General features: G+C 32.6%; 1 protein-coding gene across 1 annotated transcript; it reads left to right on the forward strand.

The window, feature by feature from the left end:
* The first annotated feature begins 1,144 nt into the window (after positions 1-1,144).
* LOC123688993 (calmodulin) lies at positions 1,145-18,937 on the forward strand. The gene is made up of 4 exons (XM_045627772.1): positions 1,145-1,303; positions 1,644-1,818; positions 14,352-14,594; positions 18,151-18,937. Exons 1-4 carry the CDS (start codon positions 1,301-1,303, stop codon positions 18,177-18,179), a joined length of 450 nt encoding a protein of 149 aa, XP_045483728.1. The 5' UTR covers positions 1,145-1,300; the 3' UTR covers positions 18,180-18,937.
* Positions 18,938-19,635: the final 698 nt, after the last annotated feature.

Raw genomic sequence — 19,635 nt, forward strand, 5'->3', positions numbered from 1 at the left:
ATACATATGTATTTATTTACCTAAATTATTTTTTTTATTGGAAAGTAACAGCATATTCATAATCGGGACTATTTCCTTGTTTTCATGCTTGTAACTTTTCTGCATTTATCAAGTTATGTCATAAAATTTTCATTTTTGAATTTTCTCAATCCCTTATTGAGCACTTTACTGATAAATGTTTCATACTAAAAATGCATACAAACTTTGCGGTATGTATTTCATTTGAAATATAATTACCCTATCTACCTATCATTGAAAATTTCAAGATAAAATACCTATTTAGGAATCATATACATATTCCATTCGATACAGATACTAAATACTAAATTTTTTATACAAATTAATAGGTGACAAAGAAAGAAGAATAACTAATTGATTATCCAAAATTAGTTTTCTGAAATAAATAAACAGTATTTAGCAATAGAGCTAGGCAATTAGCAATTTTAATGAAAACAACCAATAAAATTTAAGTAGGTATTCACTTGAACTTTCCATTGGTTGTTTCTTATTACCTACTTTGGGAACATTAGGCATTCCGCAAATTTAGGTAGGTACCATTTCGGATTTGTAAAGAATCCTGGCCCTTTTGTTAGTTTTGGGTAAAAGGAAACCACCCACTCTTTTTGAGAATATGAACATTTTAACTGGTTATCTTAGAATGTGGGTGTTACCTACTGCACAATTGAACTGCTTTAAAGGGTTGAATGTTTCCAGTTCCTTATTTTGAATTCCAAGCAATTTTTTGAGCTTTCTATATGAAGTTGACGTTCACATTATTGAAAAATATTGACTTGACATTATTCTATAGCATTGAATGCATTTGGTTTTTTCTCTGAATATTTATGTGAAATTCAAACGAAATGATGATTTGAAATTTCGAAAAAAAACCAATAAATTTTTCTGAATATTACCCAGCGGCCAGCTTGAAGCAAATTTTCAGAGAATTTTAGAAGAGATGTTATGTTAGCAACTTTGATAGCAAAAATATATAATAATCTAGTGACACAATGAGTAAGATTATTTATTATTCATATTATTCCTTTCCTTCAACTACATATAGGATCGCTAGGATCGAAGATCGCGTACTTCTCTTTCGCGAATATCGCGAGTTTCAAATCATTTTCAGCAGTCTGTCGCAGCGTCAATCCCCTCTCCTCCTAGTCCGACCAAACAAATCGAGATATTCGAGAAAAAGACAGTTGGCGAGTGTACTTCGTAGCGTGACGTTGTGCCACAGTTCTTTTATCGACTTGACTTTCGTTTTATAAGAGTTTTCCCATTTGTATCTTAAAATATCACAATGGTGAGTTGGTATTTGCAGCAATCTTGATTATTTCCTTCTTTCAGACCAAAAGATATATCCTATTGTGTTGATATTTTCAGTATATATGTTTCTTATAAGAATTCATTATCCTTATCTGTCAAATTCTACGTTCACCGGTTTTATTCTTTACCGCATTGCGGACGTTTCTAAAAATGAATAAGCCTGTTTTTCTATTCCTGCAGTGTATTTCATCAGGAATAACATCCCATGTATATTCGTTCATATTGATCTGTTGCACCGTTTGGGTGTTTACTGAAGGACCCACAAAAAACGTTATGTGCAACATAACGGACGTATTAACATACGATCCTTTTTTTAGGCTGACCAACTAACTGAAGAACAAATTGCTGAATTCAAAGAGGCGTTTTCACTATTCGATAAGGATGGAGATGGCACGATCACAACCAAAGAATTAGGAACCGTAATGAGATCGTTAGGTCAGAACCCCACAGAAGCAGAATTGCAAGATATGATCAATGAAGTAGATGCAGATGGTGAGTATTTTTTTAAACAGGAGACTCGGTTTCATTTCCTCATTGCGGGTAATTATGATGTTCCCATGATAATTAATAGTCTTACAATTGGATGATTTCATTATGTATTCATTCAGTTCATCAAACTTACGCATCTTTTCCTGTATCTAAAAGATGCAAATATTTAGTTTGGTGTAAACAATTTGACGCAAATAAATGTTTATTCTGCTCGTAACGGTTTTTCCTTGTAATTGTCTGAATTTAGTCGCAAACGACGATGACTGTTGACGCTTATTTCGGTGTGAATGTAAAAAATTTACAATTGCAACTGATCACTTTCAAAATAATTATATTTATCGAACCTATTCATTTTTTTACGTCGAAAATTAGATGAATTTTGACTTGTTGAATATAAGTTTTTCAGATGACACATGAAAACAAAGATATGTATGTCCTCTTGAAAAATATGGTGGACCAGTCATATCAAATATAAACTAGAAAAAAATCATTCTTTGTTATCTCATCTCATCTACAGATTTTTATTAAGTTCTCTACATTCTAATGATTCTCAGATGCAACCATTGGCAAATATTATTTAGTTGAACAAGAAAAGGACATGAATCACTTTTACCATCAGGAAAATTTTAGCAATTTTTGACTTAACATTCAGCTCAGGGGGCATGATGTAAATATCTGGTTTTATGCTTAATGCAAATCATATTATATTGAGAAGATCATTGAAGCAGCTCACAATTGGATTAAAGAGAGTTATCACAAACTTTTAGAAAATTGAAATAGCTTCAACTGCGATATTAATTCAAGTACCTAACCTAGGATTAGTTACTATCTACCTGGTGATTCAATTCACTGATGAGAGAATATATATTTTTATCATTCGAATTGTATTATCCTTATCTTAACCATTGATTATATCTGCATTGGTATCATGGATGTTTGTTCACAATAAAAGTTGTGTAATTATTGTCGCCTGGTACCTATAGGTAATTCGGTGATGTGTATATGTTTTGATAAACGTCTCATCTGAGAATCACAATTTATGTGGGCTATGATTATTCCGACAGCGATTCACAATAAAATTTCTGGGTATATCTTCAAATTTAAATGGTCAAAAAATTAGCACTTCAGATTTGAAGAAATTGGCCGTTAACAAACCGTAAAAGGTTTAATTTTAATGGAAAAATAAAAGTAAATCCCCTTGCAATTAGCGTTATCAGAATCATATAGAATTCAAGAAGTAAATCGAAAAAAAGAAGGAAGCACAGACGTGAAGTCGGCAACTTTTTAGCGCTCTTCTTCCATTCTCCAATTGCGTCCTTGGAGATCACATATAAACCTATATGCAGTTATGCGGTCTACAATTTCTCTTGGATTTTGTACAATTCTGATGATGCTATCAGCAAGGAAATTTGGAAGAGGATTGAAAATTGTTATTCTTTGGTTATATAGTTTGAAATTTAGCGTGCAGACGGACAGAATCGCATTTGAGTACCCTATCGCCCCAAAATTTGAAAAACTGACATATTAATGAGAGCTCAAAAATGTAATTTTTAGTGGGAAGTAATGAAAATAAACGTTTTTTTTTTGTGAGAATAATATATTTCCGCTTGAGGTTTGCAACTTTTCAGCTTAGGTCTCGCCATTTCATTGAAGCTTGGTCGTTATCCTCTAGGTTCTTATCAGAGGACGCTCTGAAACCACCTCGATACGGCACTTTTACTATCAATTAGCGTAATCAGGCTTCCATACACCCGCTCGGGATGATTCTGCGGCTTTGATACGATTTTTTTTACGATCGAGGTGCTTCTGACTCGCCTTCATTTATAACTCTGCAAATGATTGGTATAGAATTTTATTTTCATTGACAGAAATTTCATTGTGTCGTGAAAAGTAACAAGTCGGTTATCATTAGTTATGTATTTGACAGGGCCGCCGCCAGACATTTTGGCGCCCCGGCAAAATTTTATTTCGCCGCCCTGCTTTACCTATATAATATCAATTTCCTTCAAATGAGCCTCTTTTATTCTTCAAATTTTTTTTTAATGACGTTTTGTCGATTTTATCAAAAAACGTCCTGCATTGTTTAAAAGTACGACGCTTTATTCATAAGTCTATAGTAAAAAGGCGACGTAGTTCTTAAAAGTGCAAAAAGTCTTTTAATAACTGACTTTGCGCCCCTACAATTTGGCGCCCCGGCAAAATGTCCGATATACCGCTCCTGGCGGCAGCCCTTATTGAAGAAATGCCGCCCCATCCATATTTATTTCCGATCATGCAAAAAATTGATCAATCAAAGTATCACTTTTATCATAAATGAATCATGCAATATAAAACACCCGAACAAAACATATTCAACACTCATTCATTTTTAATAAGAAAATAATAATGGATTGCATAATCATGATCCAACTCCTTTGGTAATTCCATATCCTATGAATGAATTTGATAAATTATAGTTGATCTTTGTAATTTTTCTCATCCTCTCAAATCTAAGAACGATCTACAATTTTGAAGAGCAGTTTGGTGATAAAGGGTTTTTCCAATAAAATGTTTCGTTTTGAATAGCCCGTTATCTAGGCAGCTATCATATTTTGACAGTTCACAAAACTAAAGCACTTTTGGGTTGTCGTAAAGCACCTTCTCGTTCGGCAATGGGAAAATTGGTGGAAAATTTTGAGCTATTGGGGCAAGTTAGTAATATGATGAATTGAAACCGGAAAGAGTTCATCAGAATTGGTCACCGAGATCCTTAGAGTTTTTTCTTTGGAGCCACCTAAAAGATGAGGTCTGTGCCAATGTTCCACAATCGATTCAAGACCTTGAAATTTGTGAAGTTGCCGAGGACATACAGCAAAGGCGATCATTTGACTGATATAGTTTTCCATCGTTAATGGCATACTTTCTTCTTCACAATGATATATCATATATATGTCTATAGACATCCATTGACTTCTCTTAGAATATATACTCGATTTTTTATGTATATCAAAATGAGACCTCTTATTGGAAAATCCTTTACAACTGTCGAATGAAGCTTTTAGAGTGATACCTACCATACCAGTATGCAGGTATGAATCTCACATATTGCTTAAGATTTTTTTACTATGGACTGACAGAGTTTCCCTCCTTTTTTGTCCCCGCATTACATTTCGTGAACACACCTGACGTCATCAGAAACCTTCGAAGCGGTTTTAACCCCCTAACATACGTACCCCGTTATTCACCGTGCCAGGTGTAAATCTTCTCCATTGCCAGGAAATAATGGATTTTTATTGGGGTTAGACTGATTATTTATTTTTTGAACATCTATTTACCTTCCATTATCAGTGGCGTGGCGACCGGGGATCGTGTGAAGCAATAATTCATTGCGAAACGCTCAGTGGGCGCCGAACTAAGAGCTTTCAGAAATCTCAATGTTATACAGGGTGCTACCAAAGTACGACAGTTTTAGGGGGGGAGGAAATATTTTTCTGAACTAAACGGGGGTCTCATAAATAAAAACTTCTGATTTTTCTGAAAAAGTTACAACCTTTCAAAAATGAGAGAAAAAAATGCTTTTTTTTTAACAATGAAATAAAATAGCATTTTATGATCATGTTCTACCAATAAAAAAGTGACAGCAACCTTCCAAATTTTTTCGAGCCCTATCACACATAAGGGCGTAGATATGATATCAGAGAGACACTGAGGTAAACCTACTTTGGGTTTAATAATTCATTAGAGCGACAAAATTTACTCTGCTCCATGTCACTTAAATTCTCGCAACGCCACTGTCCATTATACTCGAAAATAGAAATTTAAATGAGGAAAGTAGAATTTATTATTGGATGAAATTGAAATGGATGCATGAGAACTAAACAAGTTGTAGCTAATTAAATTGTTAATTAAGAAGTTAATTTTGGAAATTTCCCTCCAATTTTCATTCTTTGAGTGTGAAATCGCAGAAACCGTCTAAATTTATTTTCATCGAAACAAATTTGAAATTAAAAATAATATTGAAGTCAGCTAGCGATTATTCAATCTTTTCATATTCATATTCTACACCTTTTTTCGCAGTTTACGTGTAGAAAAAGTTCAGGAAAGGTAGCTTAATCGAGTCAAGTGTGTATACCGTGTGGTTTTTAGATTCGATTCTAGATAGAGAGTGACCTAACACGCACTGCGGAAAAAACCTCAAATTTTTCTCCGCAATTCTTTTCAACATGTAATCGTTGGGACGCACACGCATCAGCGCTTTGAATTTAACTCTGGAACAGGCTCCAATGATGCTTGAAATCGACTGAAATGTGCCGTTGCAGACGCTCAGGGTGTTGGTGCTACCCTTTCTGTCTTCAGCATCGTGATAAAATCGGTTTTTACAGATTTACTCAATTTCAAACGAGTCAATTTTATTTCTTCTAGACCAAATAATATAATGTGAATATTTTGATATTTCTTATTATGTTGAAAAAGTATAGTCCTGCCAAAGTTACTTGATTAGCACTTAAATATATCGGGTATATTAGGGTTCGTTCAAGTTTTCAATTCTTTAGGTGATTTGAAGATTATCTCATTTCAGTTATTTTCAATTTTCTACGGTATTTTAAGACACGTGCTTCTAAACATCAAAGGAACGGATGTATTAGTATTTTCATACTTTGGTTGAGTGACTTTGGTTAGACTGTACCTGATATTGGTGAATGAAACTTTAAATTGGTAATGTTCATCAAAATTATTATTAGAATTTTATTTTGTCTGAAAGAGGTGGCCTCAAAGTAGTAATTTGAGTTCTGAAACAAAAAAGTTTTAGCGGAATTGAATTGCGATAATCCAGTGGATTACTGATAACACGATATTGTTTTTTTTTTTTGCTAGAAAGTCGTAAAGTTAGTAAATCCAGTATTTTTCTTTTCACATTCTAAATTTTTTTGTGCGACATAATCGGCGCTGTATTAGGTACATGCAATTTTTTCCAGTGCAAAATTGCAAAACGAAAAAAACAAGAAATTAACTGGAATAAACAAACTAAATGACAAATAAGAAATACTGCGTGATTATAGAGGACTTGTGTGTCAACAATTTTGGTCTTTTGAAATTAACAATTTTCTACAGAGTAAAGAAAATATATTCAAACTATTTAGTATTCAGATTTTGACTGACTTATCTCAATGGTTCATCATCAGTTATAAATAAACGTCTATTCATTTTAATTGATAGACACTAGGCATTACAATTTACATTAGTCTTTTCCATCACAGTTTTCTATTCGACAATCGATCTGCTTATAGAGATTTCTTTTTTCTCCCTTGTTTTATTGGTTGGTATATCGTCTATTTACGGATAAGAGTCAGAGGCAATAATAATAATATATTTTATCAAATTACTATGTTTTTATAGCATTATAACCCTTTTTATGTTTTATCGAGTTAGTGAAACATCTTCCTTTTCATTACTTGATTATATTTTTATGGCATTTCATAGCTCTTTATGTATCTATGGCGACGAATCCAAAGTTTTTTCTGGCATCTTTCTCCAACTTCTGTGATGCTCTTGTTGAAAATGGAAAATTATCGGTTTCAAGAAGTTCTGAAATTTTGTTTCGCCAATAACTTGATATTTCAAGTATTATTCACCACTTTGAATTTTTTTGTGAACAAATAGGACATCGAAAAAAATGTATAGCTTCTTCATTGGAGAGGAAAATGAGATTCAGAATAATCGAGACTATTTCAAACACGCTTACGTGTACCTCCCTTTTCTCAAAACGATGTTAAATAGAGAATAGTTCAAATGACCCTATCTACTACTTTATTCAACTTACATATATGATTTTATCGTTGTCAATGCTGTACCAATGGAGTTCTCAGTTTTTGAATCGAAAAAAAGCCAAATTTACGGATTTTAACTAGCACCGTAGCAGTTTCTAGTTTCCACCGTTTAAGAGTTATCTTGTTTACGGACAACATCAAACTTGATTAGGGATTCGTCTATACTTTCTTTAGTGAGTCGAGTCGGCTCAATTATTGTCGAAATTTATGGACATTGTGATGAAATCATAGAGCAATCGTTTCTGAGAACAAGCGCTCAAAACCGGACGACGGCAATATTTACGTTCGCTTTTAACCTGCGTTCGCTTATTTTTAGTTTTCACTTCGTGGGCGAGACGCGGCTTTTGTTTGTCTTGATTGGTCGCGTGTTTCGAATTTTGTCTGCTATATGAGAATACGTAACTATTGATGCCGACTGGAATTTTCGAAAATTATAACGTCTAATTTTTTAGTGTAGTCGCTAACTTTCTGGTATGATTTAGAAAATAATCTGAAAAAAAACTCAGATATGACAGCTGTCGTTGGAAATTGAATTTTTGAGGTTATGTTATTTCTTTGATGGGAATTGCTAAAAAAAAATTAAAATTAGCGCTGACGTCGGGTTAAAAGTTTTCTTGCGCTCTTTTAGTAATAGTTGAAGAATACTTATGTATGAGGCCAATATTAAAAAATCTCATAACTAATGTATGTAGAAAGAAATCTAATTTAAACCTTGAGATTAACAAATAAAATAAAAAGTTTATATTTTTTATTTTTTGTTTACGGGTCCACGTTCATAGAACACCAGAACTTATATGCTAAAAATATTTTCCTATACGAGAATGACAGATTTCTAAGATGATTTTCATGAAAGATCTTTCTTCCACCACCTTTCTTTCACAAGATATTTATCTTATAAAATTTATCATAGATATTCCAATTAATTTTCATCATGTGAAATGCTAATTTTAAATGAAAATCTGCCGGGTGATTTTTCTTTGGAACAATGTCCAGAATTTTTTTCATTGGATCACTGGTATTTTAGAAAAATGTAAAATATTTTTGGTCCAGTGCTACACTTTTTGGTTTCTTTCAATTTTGTCGTATAAACTATCGATTACGAAAAAAAATTCAAACAATTTCTTTGTAATCCTCAAGAAAATCCATATCATCATAAAGATCGGGTTAGTAAGCTGTGGTCCATAAATTAATTGTAAGTTTTGGCTCTTATTTACCCAATCTGTAGAAGATTCGATGAACTTGTGAAATCAGTACAAAAATGTAGGACTACAAGAAACACTTTGTATCTCTAGAACAAAGTTTTCAGGTATTTGTTTTAAAATGTATAGATAATGATCATTAAAAAAATATATCAGTTTCATTGGATGATTTTCGGTTGAATATGAAATTTTTAATAATTTGTCTTTTTTATTTTCCTTCATTTTCGATTTTGTGGTAAGAAGAATATTTGTGATTTGAATTGGGCCAATATATCGTATCGAAGGTTGGCCTTGAAACTTGTTTTGAGTCCGCTCCATTTCTCAAATTTGTTAACACATGTTGGGGAAAATATTCGCTTACTAAAAATGACGCCTGCTTCCTGTATTTATGTTTATTACTTTGAAAGTCTATTTCACTACTTGCTGATAAATTCCGATGTCTCTAAATATTGTGTTTCACACGTCTCGTTAGGTTAAACTGGTCGGTTAGATGCCGAATAATTTAACAGCTAGATCAAGTGATAATCTAACATTATTCATGAGTCATGACAGGTGTCACTTACCATTGTGCCAATGTATTTTGAACAATCGTGAGAGAGTGTTCAAGATTTTTGGTAGTGTTTTCGGTGTAACAACGATTTGTGTAAACATGGATTTTTTCTAGTTTCAGACAGACCTCGTTCTGTTGAATATGACGATGAAGAATTCAGGTCTAGGTTTCTACTATCGATCACTATAATCATATCAGGAATATCTATTTTTTAGTCATTAATATCAATTACTCATATTTGATATTGCTCTAATCATTATTTTTGAATAATCACTGCTAATTAAGTGGAATGTAAAATTGTTACACGAAGACTTGTTTGTGTGTGATGAAATTTTCCAGGTTTGAATTATCTTTGTGAAAAAATGCATTAGCTTGAATTTAGTTACCGATAAGTATGTTTACCAAGAAAGTATCGAACAAACGTCAATAGAATAAAAAAAACTGGAACAATGCTGATAGAAACTGAGGCCAAAAAATGTGTAAAGTTCTTATTTTCAGTTTTATAAACAGATTTCCACTAACGTTATAATTGGACAGTACGTTTCATTTTTTGACATATCCTATGTAATTCGTGTTCAGTATAGGTTATGTTATTCAATTATGGAAATATACCCGCTTCAATAACATTTGAGAATGTTAAATTGTTCATCGCGGGTCGTGCGTTTCACACGTTTCTTTCTTTGGGGATCTGTTGAGTCACAAGTTTATAGTGGTAATAAACTGAGCAATTAAAAATCAATATTAAACGTACTATGTAATGAAAAATTGAATTGATCGAATGCAATACGTCGGAGAAGTCGGGGTGGTCATTTGAATGATGTCATTTTCCATACATAATGGCATAATAAAACCTTTGATTCAAAAAATAATAGTTAACTAAAACTTAATAGTTTATATACATATTGAAAAACTTGATATAATAATTCTTCAAATGTTATTTAAATTGTGATACATTTAACTTTATTCTTTTAATGCATCGATATGAATATAACGACATTTTGTCAAAATTGTCACGTGAGGAAAATGCATACACAAGTTGCAAGGCCCCACCTACGTTTCTTTAACCAGTAGCAAGCATTGCCTGTGATGTTGCCAAACTTATCTTCTATTAAATAATCCGACCAATGTATACAACAGATATTTTAGCTGCTGGATTCATATCTTGAACTTTATCAGCCAGTGGTGAAACATACCCTGAGGGTCCCTCAAACTCCGTCTCGAAACTCCTATAGCTTCTTCAATAACAGCCACTCCGTACACATTCAGAAAATTCATAATACAATCAGGAAGAGTAGAATTTTGCGGTAAAGAGTATTGCATTTAGTATCATAGTTGCAAATGGGAAAAATAATTTCCATAGTTGATATCCCAATATCCGAAGTTTTTCCCCTTGATTATCCAACTGTAGAGATTTCTCCCACAGCCTTCTTGTCGTTTCCTGCACGGTAAATTTTCTAAGATACGCCACCGGGTCTCGGGATATGCCTAATAAGATAAGAAGAATTTTGCCGTATGGGAAACGCTGCTGGAAAGTTTATTTTCGTTCGTTTGCCGGTCTCGTACTTATTATGAGAAAGTTAATTTCGCGGTTTAGAATAACGCGCAACACCAGATGTCACGCTTATCGGAGCAACGTGTCGACGCCTTCTAACGTTGCTTTTGGTAATTGGAATTCCTAGGAAAAAGTCGAACGGAATTTGCCAGAGATGATGGACTAAGCATTGAATTCTTTTTTCGACGACAATCACGCGAACTCTCTCACAATGGTTTATTGTTTTAAGGCGATCGCTTCCTAATCTGCTTTACTGCAGACCTAAATACGGTTGAGTATAATAGGATTTGTCATTATTTAAACTAGAGGGTTTCATTGCACCGCGACCTTATGGTCTAGGTATATTATTCAAACTAGATTAAAAATAAAATAAAAATATAAAACATAATAATAATGAATTTATTGGTTCGAAAACTACAAATAAACAAACAATAAAACAAATAAAATAATAATAATAAACTTAAATATCAATAAAAATATTTTGAAAATTCTATAAATCTATTTTGAAGGATAAAAATATAAAAATCAAATTTGGATTCATTGAATTGACATAGGATTTTCCAATTGATACATTACGAATGAATGATACAATTTGAAGCAGAATTATTTATATTTGTCGTTGAACTGTCACATGCACACGTCTGAAAACATCGATGTTGACAGACCAATCAGATTTAACCTTGGATTATGGATTATTCAAACTTGGCTAAAGCTCCTGATTGATTAATTTAATATAAAAGTAACAAACAGTAACGTTAAATAGCCAAAACAGGAAATTTTCGAACGCTTTATTCACTGATATAATTAGGGAACTTGTTTCTAATCTACCCTGAAAATTTCAAGTATTTCTATTCGGGAGTTCTAGTGTTTACGGACGTACGTATAGAATTTGGCCCAACTTTATCATTTGAATATATTCTAATTTTGGGTAAGTTTACTGTTCAGTGGTATTAAAAAGAACCTAAGTAAACTCAAACTTTTCGATTTAATACCTTGTTTTGTGTTCCGAACGATCAAATGGCAATAAATCAAAGCTTAAAAATAAACCACTTAGATTCTGCTCAGGTACGTGAAATTTTAACGGTTTCTGATGCTCGATAATAATTTTATTTCCGGATATTCTATCGAGCGTACATTCGTCAGTAATAAGAATCATTAATTTAGCGAATGAGGTTCATCAATCTAGAGGGGTTTTTTCAGAATATACCACTAGATATAGTATTCTGCGAGATCGACTATCTATTAATAGATTTATCCCGAAAGCGCTTTTATGATTTCGCATAATAATATAAGGCGTTCGTATCTAAGATGGCGTTGTTGTTCGTCTTGTTGATCAGACACCCACTACACACCTTACCGACGGAGAAAAAAAATGTTTGGTAAAACGAATTGGAGCCGATCCAAATGCAACGGGCGTACGCGCCAGATTTTTACAACGCGGAATTTAATAGTTGCAATTTATGAAACTATTTTGTTCTCCGCCATGTATGCGCAGTAAAAACATTTCGATAATGTATCCGAGTGGACGTGGGGGAGATAATGAGGTATTATTTCGATAACCGTTCTGCAATACAGGGAGTCTACTTATACACAAACAACCATTCATGTCCCAACCCGAATAGCCGTACCAAATTTCATCAAAATCGGTTAAGTAGAACGCGATATATTGGGTCCTTGAAATTTCACGTTTGCGCATGAGCAACGCTAGATATAAAGATCTATGGATTAAACTTTGCGCATGTTCGACGTGAAGTCCAGATCTGGAAAATTTGAAAATCGTATTGGACCATCTACGGCAAAAACATGATATACATATCAAATTCCATTCGAATCTTACATGAATTGTAGGAACTATAGCTATGTACTAGTAATGCACCTGATTATATTCGAAATGGCCTTCGTTGACAGTACCTACATGGATTTCTTGCGTTTCCATAGAAACTATGTACTTTTCAAAAGCCCTATTTCATTGGTCTTTCAAGCGTGGTGTGGGCAAAGTTCCGTGAAGAAAAATATTTCTCACAGTATGAGCAACATTTAATTTTGAAATTCAGTAAGTTACTTATCTTAGCAGTTGAAGGAAAAACCTATAATATGAAAAATTTTTAATTAATTAATTCCTAAACGCTATTCCCTATATTCACTCGCGAAACATTAATTTCTCATAATTGAATTTCAGATCTCAGCACGAATTTCCTTTCATTATTAAAAAAAAAAAACTGTATTAGTTTCTGAATTGCTTTCCTGAACAACGAAGACTCCCCATAACGTTGAAACGAAATACAACGTGATTATATTATTATATCGAAATTCCAGATAAAACGGAGTCACGTGGCATAATCAATATCGGAATATTATCGATTCGTGTCGCCATGTCAGGTACAAGTTAATAAATGAAATTCGGTAAATTCCACGTAGGCGTTCATCCTCGCCGTTTTTTATCGCCTGCATTGAAATACAATGCCGAGAGTTTTTGTGATAACGTCGATACGATTCCAATGTCGACCAAGTAATTACTGTCGAAGAAAGTTTTGCGACTTGACGATTGCATGCACAGCTGAACTTTTTCAAGTTCATGGGTAAAGTTTCTTCGTTCGATGTTCTGTCGTCATTTTGAGCTTTCGTTCCCTGTGCAGATCGCTCTTTCGTTTCAATAAATAACAATATCGAAAAAAAAATGATCCAAGTAGAATATTCGAGAATACCCAATGTTTCCGTGTCGACAAATCCGATCGGTCTGATATTTTGCGTGTATATATAGAATAACAATTTCAAGCTTCGTGCAAAACTTCGTGTCGATAGCGCCATCAAAACTGTAGATAATTCAAGCATAATTTCGAGATAGCGAAAATACTGGGTTATAAATGTCGTGATCCGGATTTCACAGCTATATTTCAATGACATCTGTCAAACAGAACTGTCATCCGAAATTTCATATTTTCAGTTCAAGGTTATCTATTTAACAATATGGATCTACCGCTGAACGTATGAAAACTTACTACAAAAATAATGATTCTGTATAGTAAGTACGTTTCATCTGGTCATACAATTGCTAAAACAGAAAAAATTCGAAGAGACTTGATCTGTTACCGATAAGGGCCATACATTATTAAAATTCACGCTCGATACCGAAAATATTGCTGCTGTAAGATAAAGTGTTGAAGAAAAAGATCCAAATTTATCCATACCTAAGCGCGCACAACATTTGGGCCTCTGTTACGGCACGCTATGGCATATAAGGTTCAGTTGACACAAGTACTGATTTCCAATAGTGAAATTGACACATGAATGACCAGCTCCTGACTTCACATCAATATTCTTCGAGCGCTCCTATTCTTCGAACCAATTTCTCTATGTGTAAATTTTTCAATTCTTCTCGACTTCTATGAGAATTTCTTCAATTGATTATTTTCTTCTTTTTTTTTAAGGTAACGGCACGATCGATTTCCCCGAATTTCTCACGATGATGGCGAGGAAAATGAAGGACACGGACAGCGAGGAAGAGATTCGCGAAGCCTTCAGGGTGTTCGACAAGGACGGCAACGGTTTTATTTCGGCGGCTGAGTTGCGCCACGTGATGACCAACCTCGGAGAAAAGCTAACTGACGAAGAGGTCGATGAAATGATCAGGGAGGCCGACATCGATGGAGACGGTCAAGTGAACTACGAAGGTAGGTCTTTTGGACGACGATGCATGATTATTCCAAGGATTGAAAGACGCTCTGGATAAGACTTTTGATTCCATAGAAATTCGTTCCGAACTAGTTCTGGACTGGTTCTGAACTAGTTTTGAATTGGTTCGGAACCAACTTATCTGTCAAAAAATTGCCTTTTGTTAGGGTAATCCTATATGGTCAGCAATGAATCACCAATACTTCTGTTTCCCAATCCTATGCCATTGCCCATTGTTGTGAAATCAAAATTTTCTACCTGTATGAGGGAGGAGTTTAAGACAAGAAGGGGGGGGTCGGTACTATCAGTTATGTTATTCATCTTTGATTGGTTAGGTACAAGTCACTCCCAATCTTTACTCGAAACGAGTTCACAGTGGTTGAACTAAAGGTACCGACGATCCAACGATCGGAACTGACGATTGTCGTCAGGTTGAGATCTTCAGTCTGAAACGAACGTTCGTTGAACACATCTTCCAAATTCTACGTTGTAAATGAATCAATCTAGCAATAAAAATTGACTTCAAAAAGAGATTCATTAAAGTATGTAGGAATGCAGAAAATCAAAAGTAAAGTGTATAAGAATAGAAGAAATATGAATCTCATTTGAGCAATCATTAATATTTTTTCAACCCAAAAGGCGTTGTTCAGCTTTTTTTTTGTTTCTATTTAATTTCATGCTCATAATTATAAATTTGATGATCTGAACCAAACTTGTGTAGCGTTAAGATGATCGTTAGGTAATTTTTTTTTAGTACAAAAATTCAGAAACAGTTCGTAACTATTTTCGCAAATATAGGTTTTATTGAACGTGTGCCTACTCAATCCAGTCTTTTTATTTTTTCATAAACTAGTTGGGATTTTCAAAATGAGGAAATTATTCAAAAATTAATTGTGAACTGCCAATTTTTTTTCCTTCTCGTCTTCGAGAAATTCGGTGACGTTGATAAAAATCTGCTCATGTACAGTACTCATTAAAAATAACAAGGTCATAAAAGGATACTATTAAAATCGTTAATGACGGCATCGGAACTTGAAATGACGATCGAGAAGTTTCTATTGTCCAACCCAATTCGAAATCGAATAGCTATGAGAAAGAGGACTATAATTTTTTATATGGACTTAAATATATAATCGAAGAGTATTGTAAAAAGTCTACAGTTGAGTTCTTCGATATGAGGAAACAATCGGAATAATTCCAAGAAGGCGGGTTTTATATTCGTCTGAATCATATTCCTCGAATTCTAAAAATTCCAAAGCATAATTCTACAAAATGTTCTTTTGAGAATGTCTTCCTAGCTAGAAAATTTTCAACCGTTAGTAGTAATCAATGTATTGGTAGGAAAGATCAATTCCTCTTGGAACATGATTTGAGTTAATCTCAAGTGTTATGTTTCGGACAATGAAATGTATTCCATGAAAACTGTTGTTAAATATATTTACGAGTTTATCACGTTTAAAAGAAAAGTGATTATACTGCAATGTTTATTATACTAAATGGTCTAAAGGTCGCTTTCGCCGTAACACTATAAAGTATAAATAATAAAGCACCTCCACCATATTTTATTATCAAGGAAAATGTATGACATTTATTATCTCGAAATGAACGGGTGCATAGAATTATTTAAATAAAATTGAACATGTTACGAAAAAAATAATAAACAAATCGAAAAGTTATTTAAGTAAAGTATTTTTCTATCCACTCTAATTTTGTCGATTCAATTATAATGTTAAAGCTGTCAAGGCGTCATTTATTTCAATTGAAAAAATGAGGGTAGTTTATTTTATTTATTTATTTTTTTAATTGTTTACCGGGATTAAAGAAAGGTGTGTTCGGGGTTATTTTTTTATTCGTCTTTTTTTTTATTTAATGTTTCGCTCAATAAAGAGATTAATATATTCTAACTGAAGTTTTCATAAGACTTTAATGGTCTGCATGTTTCTTTATCATTGCAAACCTAATTATTTTTACGTAATTTTTATTATGCGATATAGATTAATGATAATCCCTTTGTAACAAATATGTTCATTAATCTTACTATCTCGACCATTATTTTATTGCTTACAGTGTTTAATGTTATATTTAATTTGACGATATCGTATGATAATAGCTATTTAGTTACCTTTTATTTGACACTGGATAAATCTGAAAGGCTCAAATTTATTTTATTGCAAATCGTGTTTATTTCATTTCATATTCATTTTGTGTTTCATTTGTTGCTTATACTTTAAGTGATTGTGCTGTTTGTTGTTTTCACCGTTTGATTCTTTATTTTTTTTGGAGTGATTGGTAGTGTTCCTTTGCAGATTTCCGAGTTCTTGCTCTCACGGTATTCAATCGGTTCTCAACTGCACACGCTTCGAGCTGGTTAGTTTCAGTAATATTGCTTTGGGAATGTACTTAGTGGCATGCATTTTTCCCTTTTTTCTGTTAAGGTCGAACGGTACTTATATATCAAATTAAAAATGGCTTTTGTTTTTCATTGAGGACTGCTCCTTCATGAAACACAAGATTTATTGATAAAAATCATCAACAGACGTATCACCATGCAAAGTGCACTTAGTCGAAATTAAGGAAATATAGTAGGACTATCCTTTATTTACCATTACAGTAAAATATAAATTCCGATATTTTGTAATCGCTTTCAAATTGTGCACCTTGAACGATTCAATTATTATTAAGAGGAAATGAACAAGAATAATTATCCTATTGAGAGAATATCTCCTACAATATTGATTATATAAATGAAAAAATATCGGAAAAATTTCATATATTCATGTTTTCTAAAATATTGTAATGATTTTTAATTAGTGTTGAATCTTAAATAAATATTAAAGTTAGAAGGAGGTGAAAAGTTTGTTTGAATTGATAAATAATCGTATCCCTCATTCATCAAATTCAATGAATACTTCGAAAGATATTTGTTATTAAACTGCTTTTTGTGTTTAATATTTTATATTGCTAAAACATGTTTAACAACAAAAAAGTTACCTAATATACATTTTTTCAATGTTGTTACTTAAAGAATATTTAATTGTACTAATATAATACATAATTCATGAATGTTTATAATAAAAAAGAATGTTATACATGTAGTCCTCACTTTGGCAGCTTGAATAGAAATATTTGATGTTGAACTGAGAATTGCCAATTGGTGATTATATCCAAACTTTATTCTGAAATTATTCTGGTATGAAATGTGTGTGGATTTTATTATTTTATAATTTATTCGAAATTTAACATTAACCTATATTGTATGTAATAATATGAGAAAAATTAGAGCCTTAATAACGCCTTATTAGTGGCCAAATAGTAAAAGTGAGGACAAGTGGTAAAATGTAAGATCATAATATTCTACAAATAATTTTGTATTTTTGGGGTCTGCTTAACTGATCTAACATTGGCGCCTTGGTAGTAGAAACAACTTCTGTTCATTATTGATATACATATAAATAGAAGTTATAGAAATTAATTTATCAAAATTCTTTCATTGTCAATGTAATTGATTGATTTGAATCCTGTATTTGACTGATGTATTTCCTTTTTTTTTTACAGAGTTCGTCACTATGATGACATCTAAGTGAAGTGTGGAAGAGCTGGAGCTTCAGCTTTTCAATTGTTTCATCCCGGCCCATAACTTTCAACATCTTCAGAACTTTCCGCTTGGCTGCCGGGCCACAGTAAAAGTGAACAATTTCATTGAATGAATAAGTTTAATTAATAATAAAATATTTATAAATTAATATAATTGTGTAAATTTTTGTAATATATTTGTTTTGGAAGGTTCGAAACCGACCATATTCTATGTCTATTGTATCGACTTCATAATTAGTTGTATCTTTATGACATTATACATTAATGAATTATATAATTTCACAAAGTATGATAACAGTAAGTACTTATATTCGTTCTATTTGGTGTTAGGCTAGGAGAAATCACCGTTTTAGAGAGATCAATATGTTTCATACTTTGTGGACGTCGATGAAAACCTGTGCACTTACGTATTAAAAATTTTTTCTTTCATTCAAATGAGGCCATACTCATGACTTACCTCGACCTATCACCATACTGAACTTGGCATCGTGTTACTCAAAACTGTAATCGTAGGTTTTACATTGATAGCGTTAGAGGGTGATTTTTCAATATTTTTTTTACCCTTCACATTTTTACGAAGTCTTATTTATTTTAATAATTAAATACGCCCGTTACTATGTGACATTAGATGTTTAAATTTTAAATAAATGTGAATGAAAATTAAACATACTTTGAAATTACTCTCATTCTTGACCCATTATATGACTGCAGTTTATATTTTTTCTTTTCAAATAAATAATATGTTCAACTTGTAGTTCTTCACACCACTAATATTTCTATAAATATTATTTTCATACAGGGTGTAAATGAAGGTACAAAAAAATTTTAAGAATTATTTTGTTAAAAAATAAGGGGGTCTTTCATATAAAAAAAATTGCCCACCCCTGTCTAGAAATAGCTACCTAAGGAGGGTGCCAAAATAGCGGTTTTTAATTTTTTCTTTAACAAAGATACAAATTCTGAATTAAGCCTGATGAATTTTTGATTGTTCCATTTGAAAATTCATTCTAGGTAGGTCCATATAAAACAAAAAATCTCTTAAAATGACTCCATAAAACTAACAATTTCAACATGATGGCTGTTTCCTGGGTGAATTTAAAGATCGATTCAATTTTACCATATATTTTATAATAATAAAGTAACATCCTTTCTTAGTAAAATATATTATCATTGAAATAGTGAATACAGCGTAATAATCAAAAAGATTAAATAACATCTCACACGACATCAAAATATCGCATTTACACAGAATGTAACCGTAATTCTGACAATAAGTTCACGTGAGAATATTCTAACGTTTTAGCAACCATTCCTTCACCCATCTAGTCTTTTGTTTTTTATAGCACTCTTTTTATTACCAAGTGCGCCGCTGTCATCAACATTAAATCTTCACGTGACACCATCGTACACAAAACTGACGGTGACGGTTTTATCTGTTATGTATAT

The sequence above is a fragment of the Harmonia axyridis genome, chromosome 1, assembly GCF_914767665.1.
Source record: "Harmonia axyridis chromosome 1, icHarAxyr1.1, whole genome shotgun sequence".
NCBI lineage: Eukaryota > Metazoa > Arthropoda > Insecta > Coleoptera > Coccinellidae > Harmonia > Harmonia axyridis.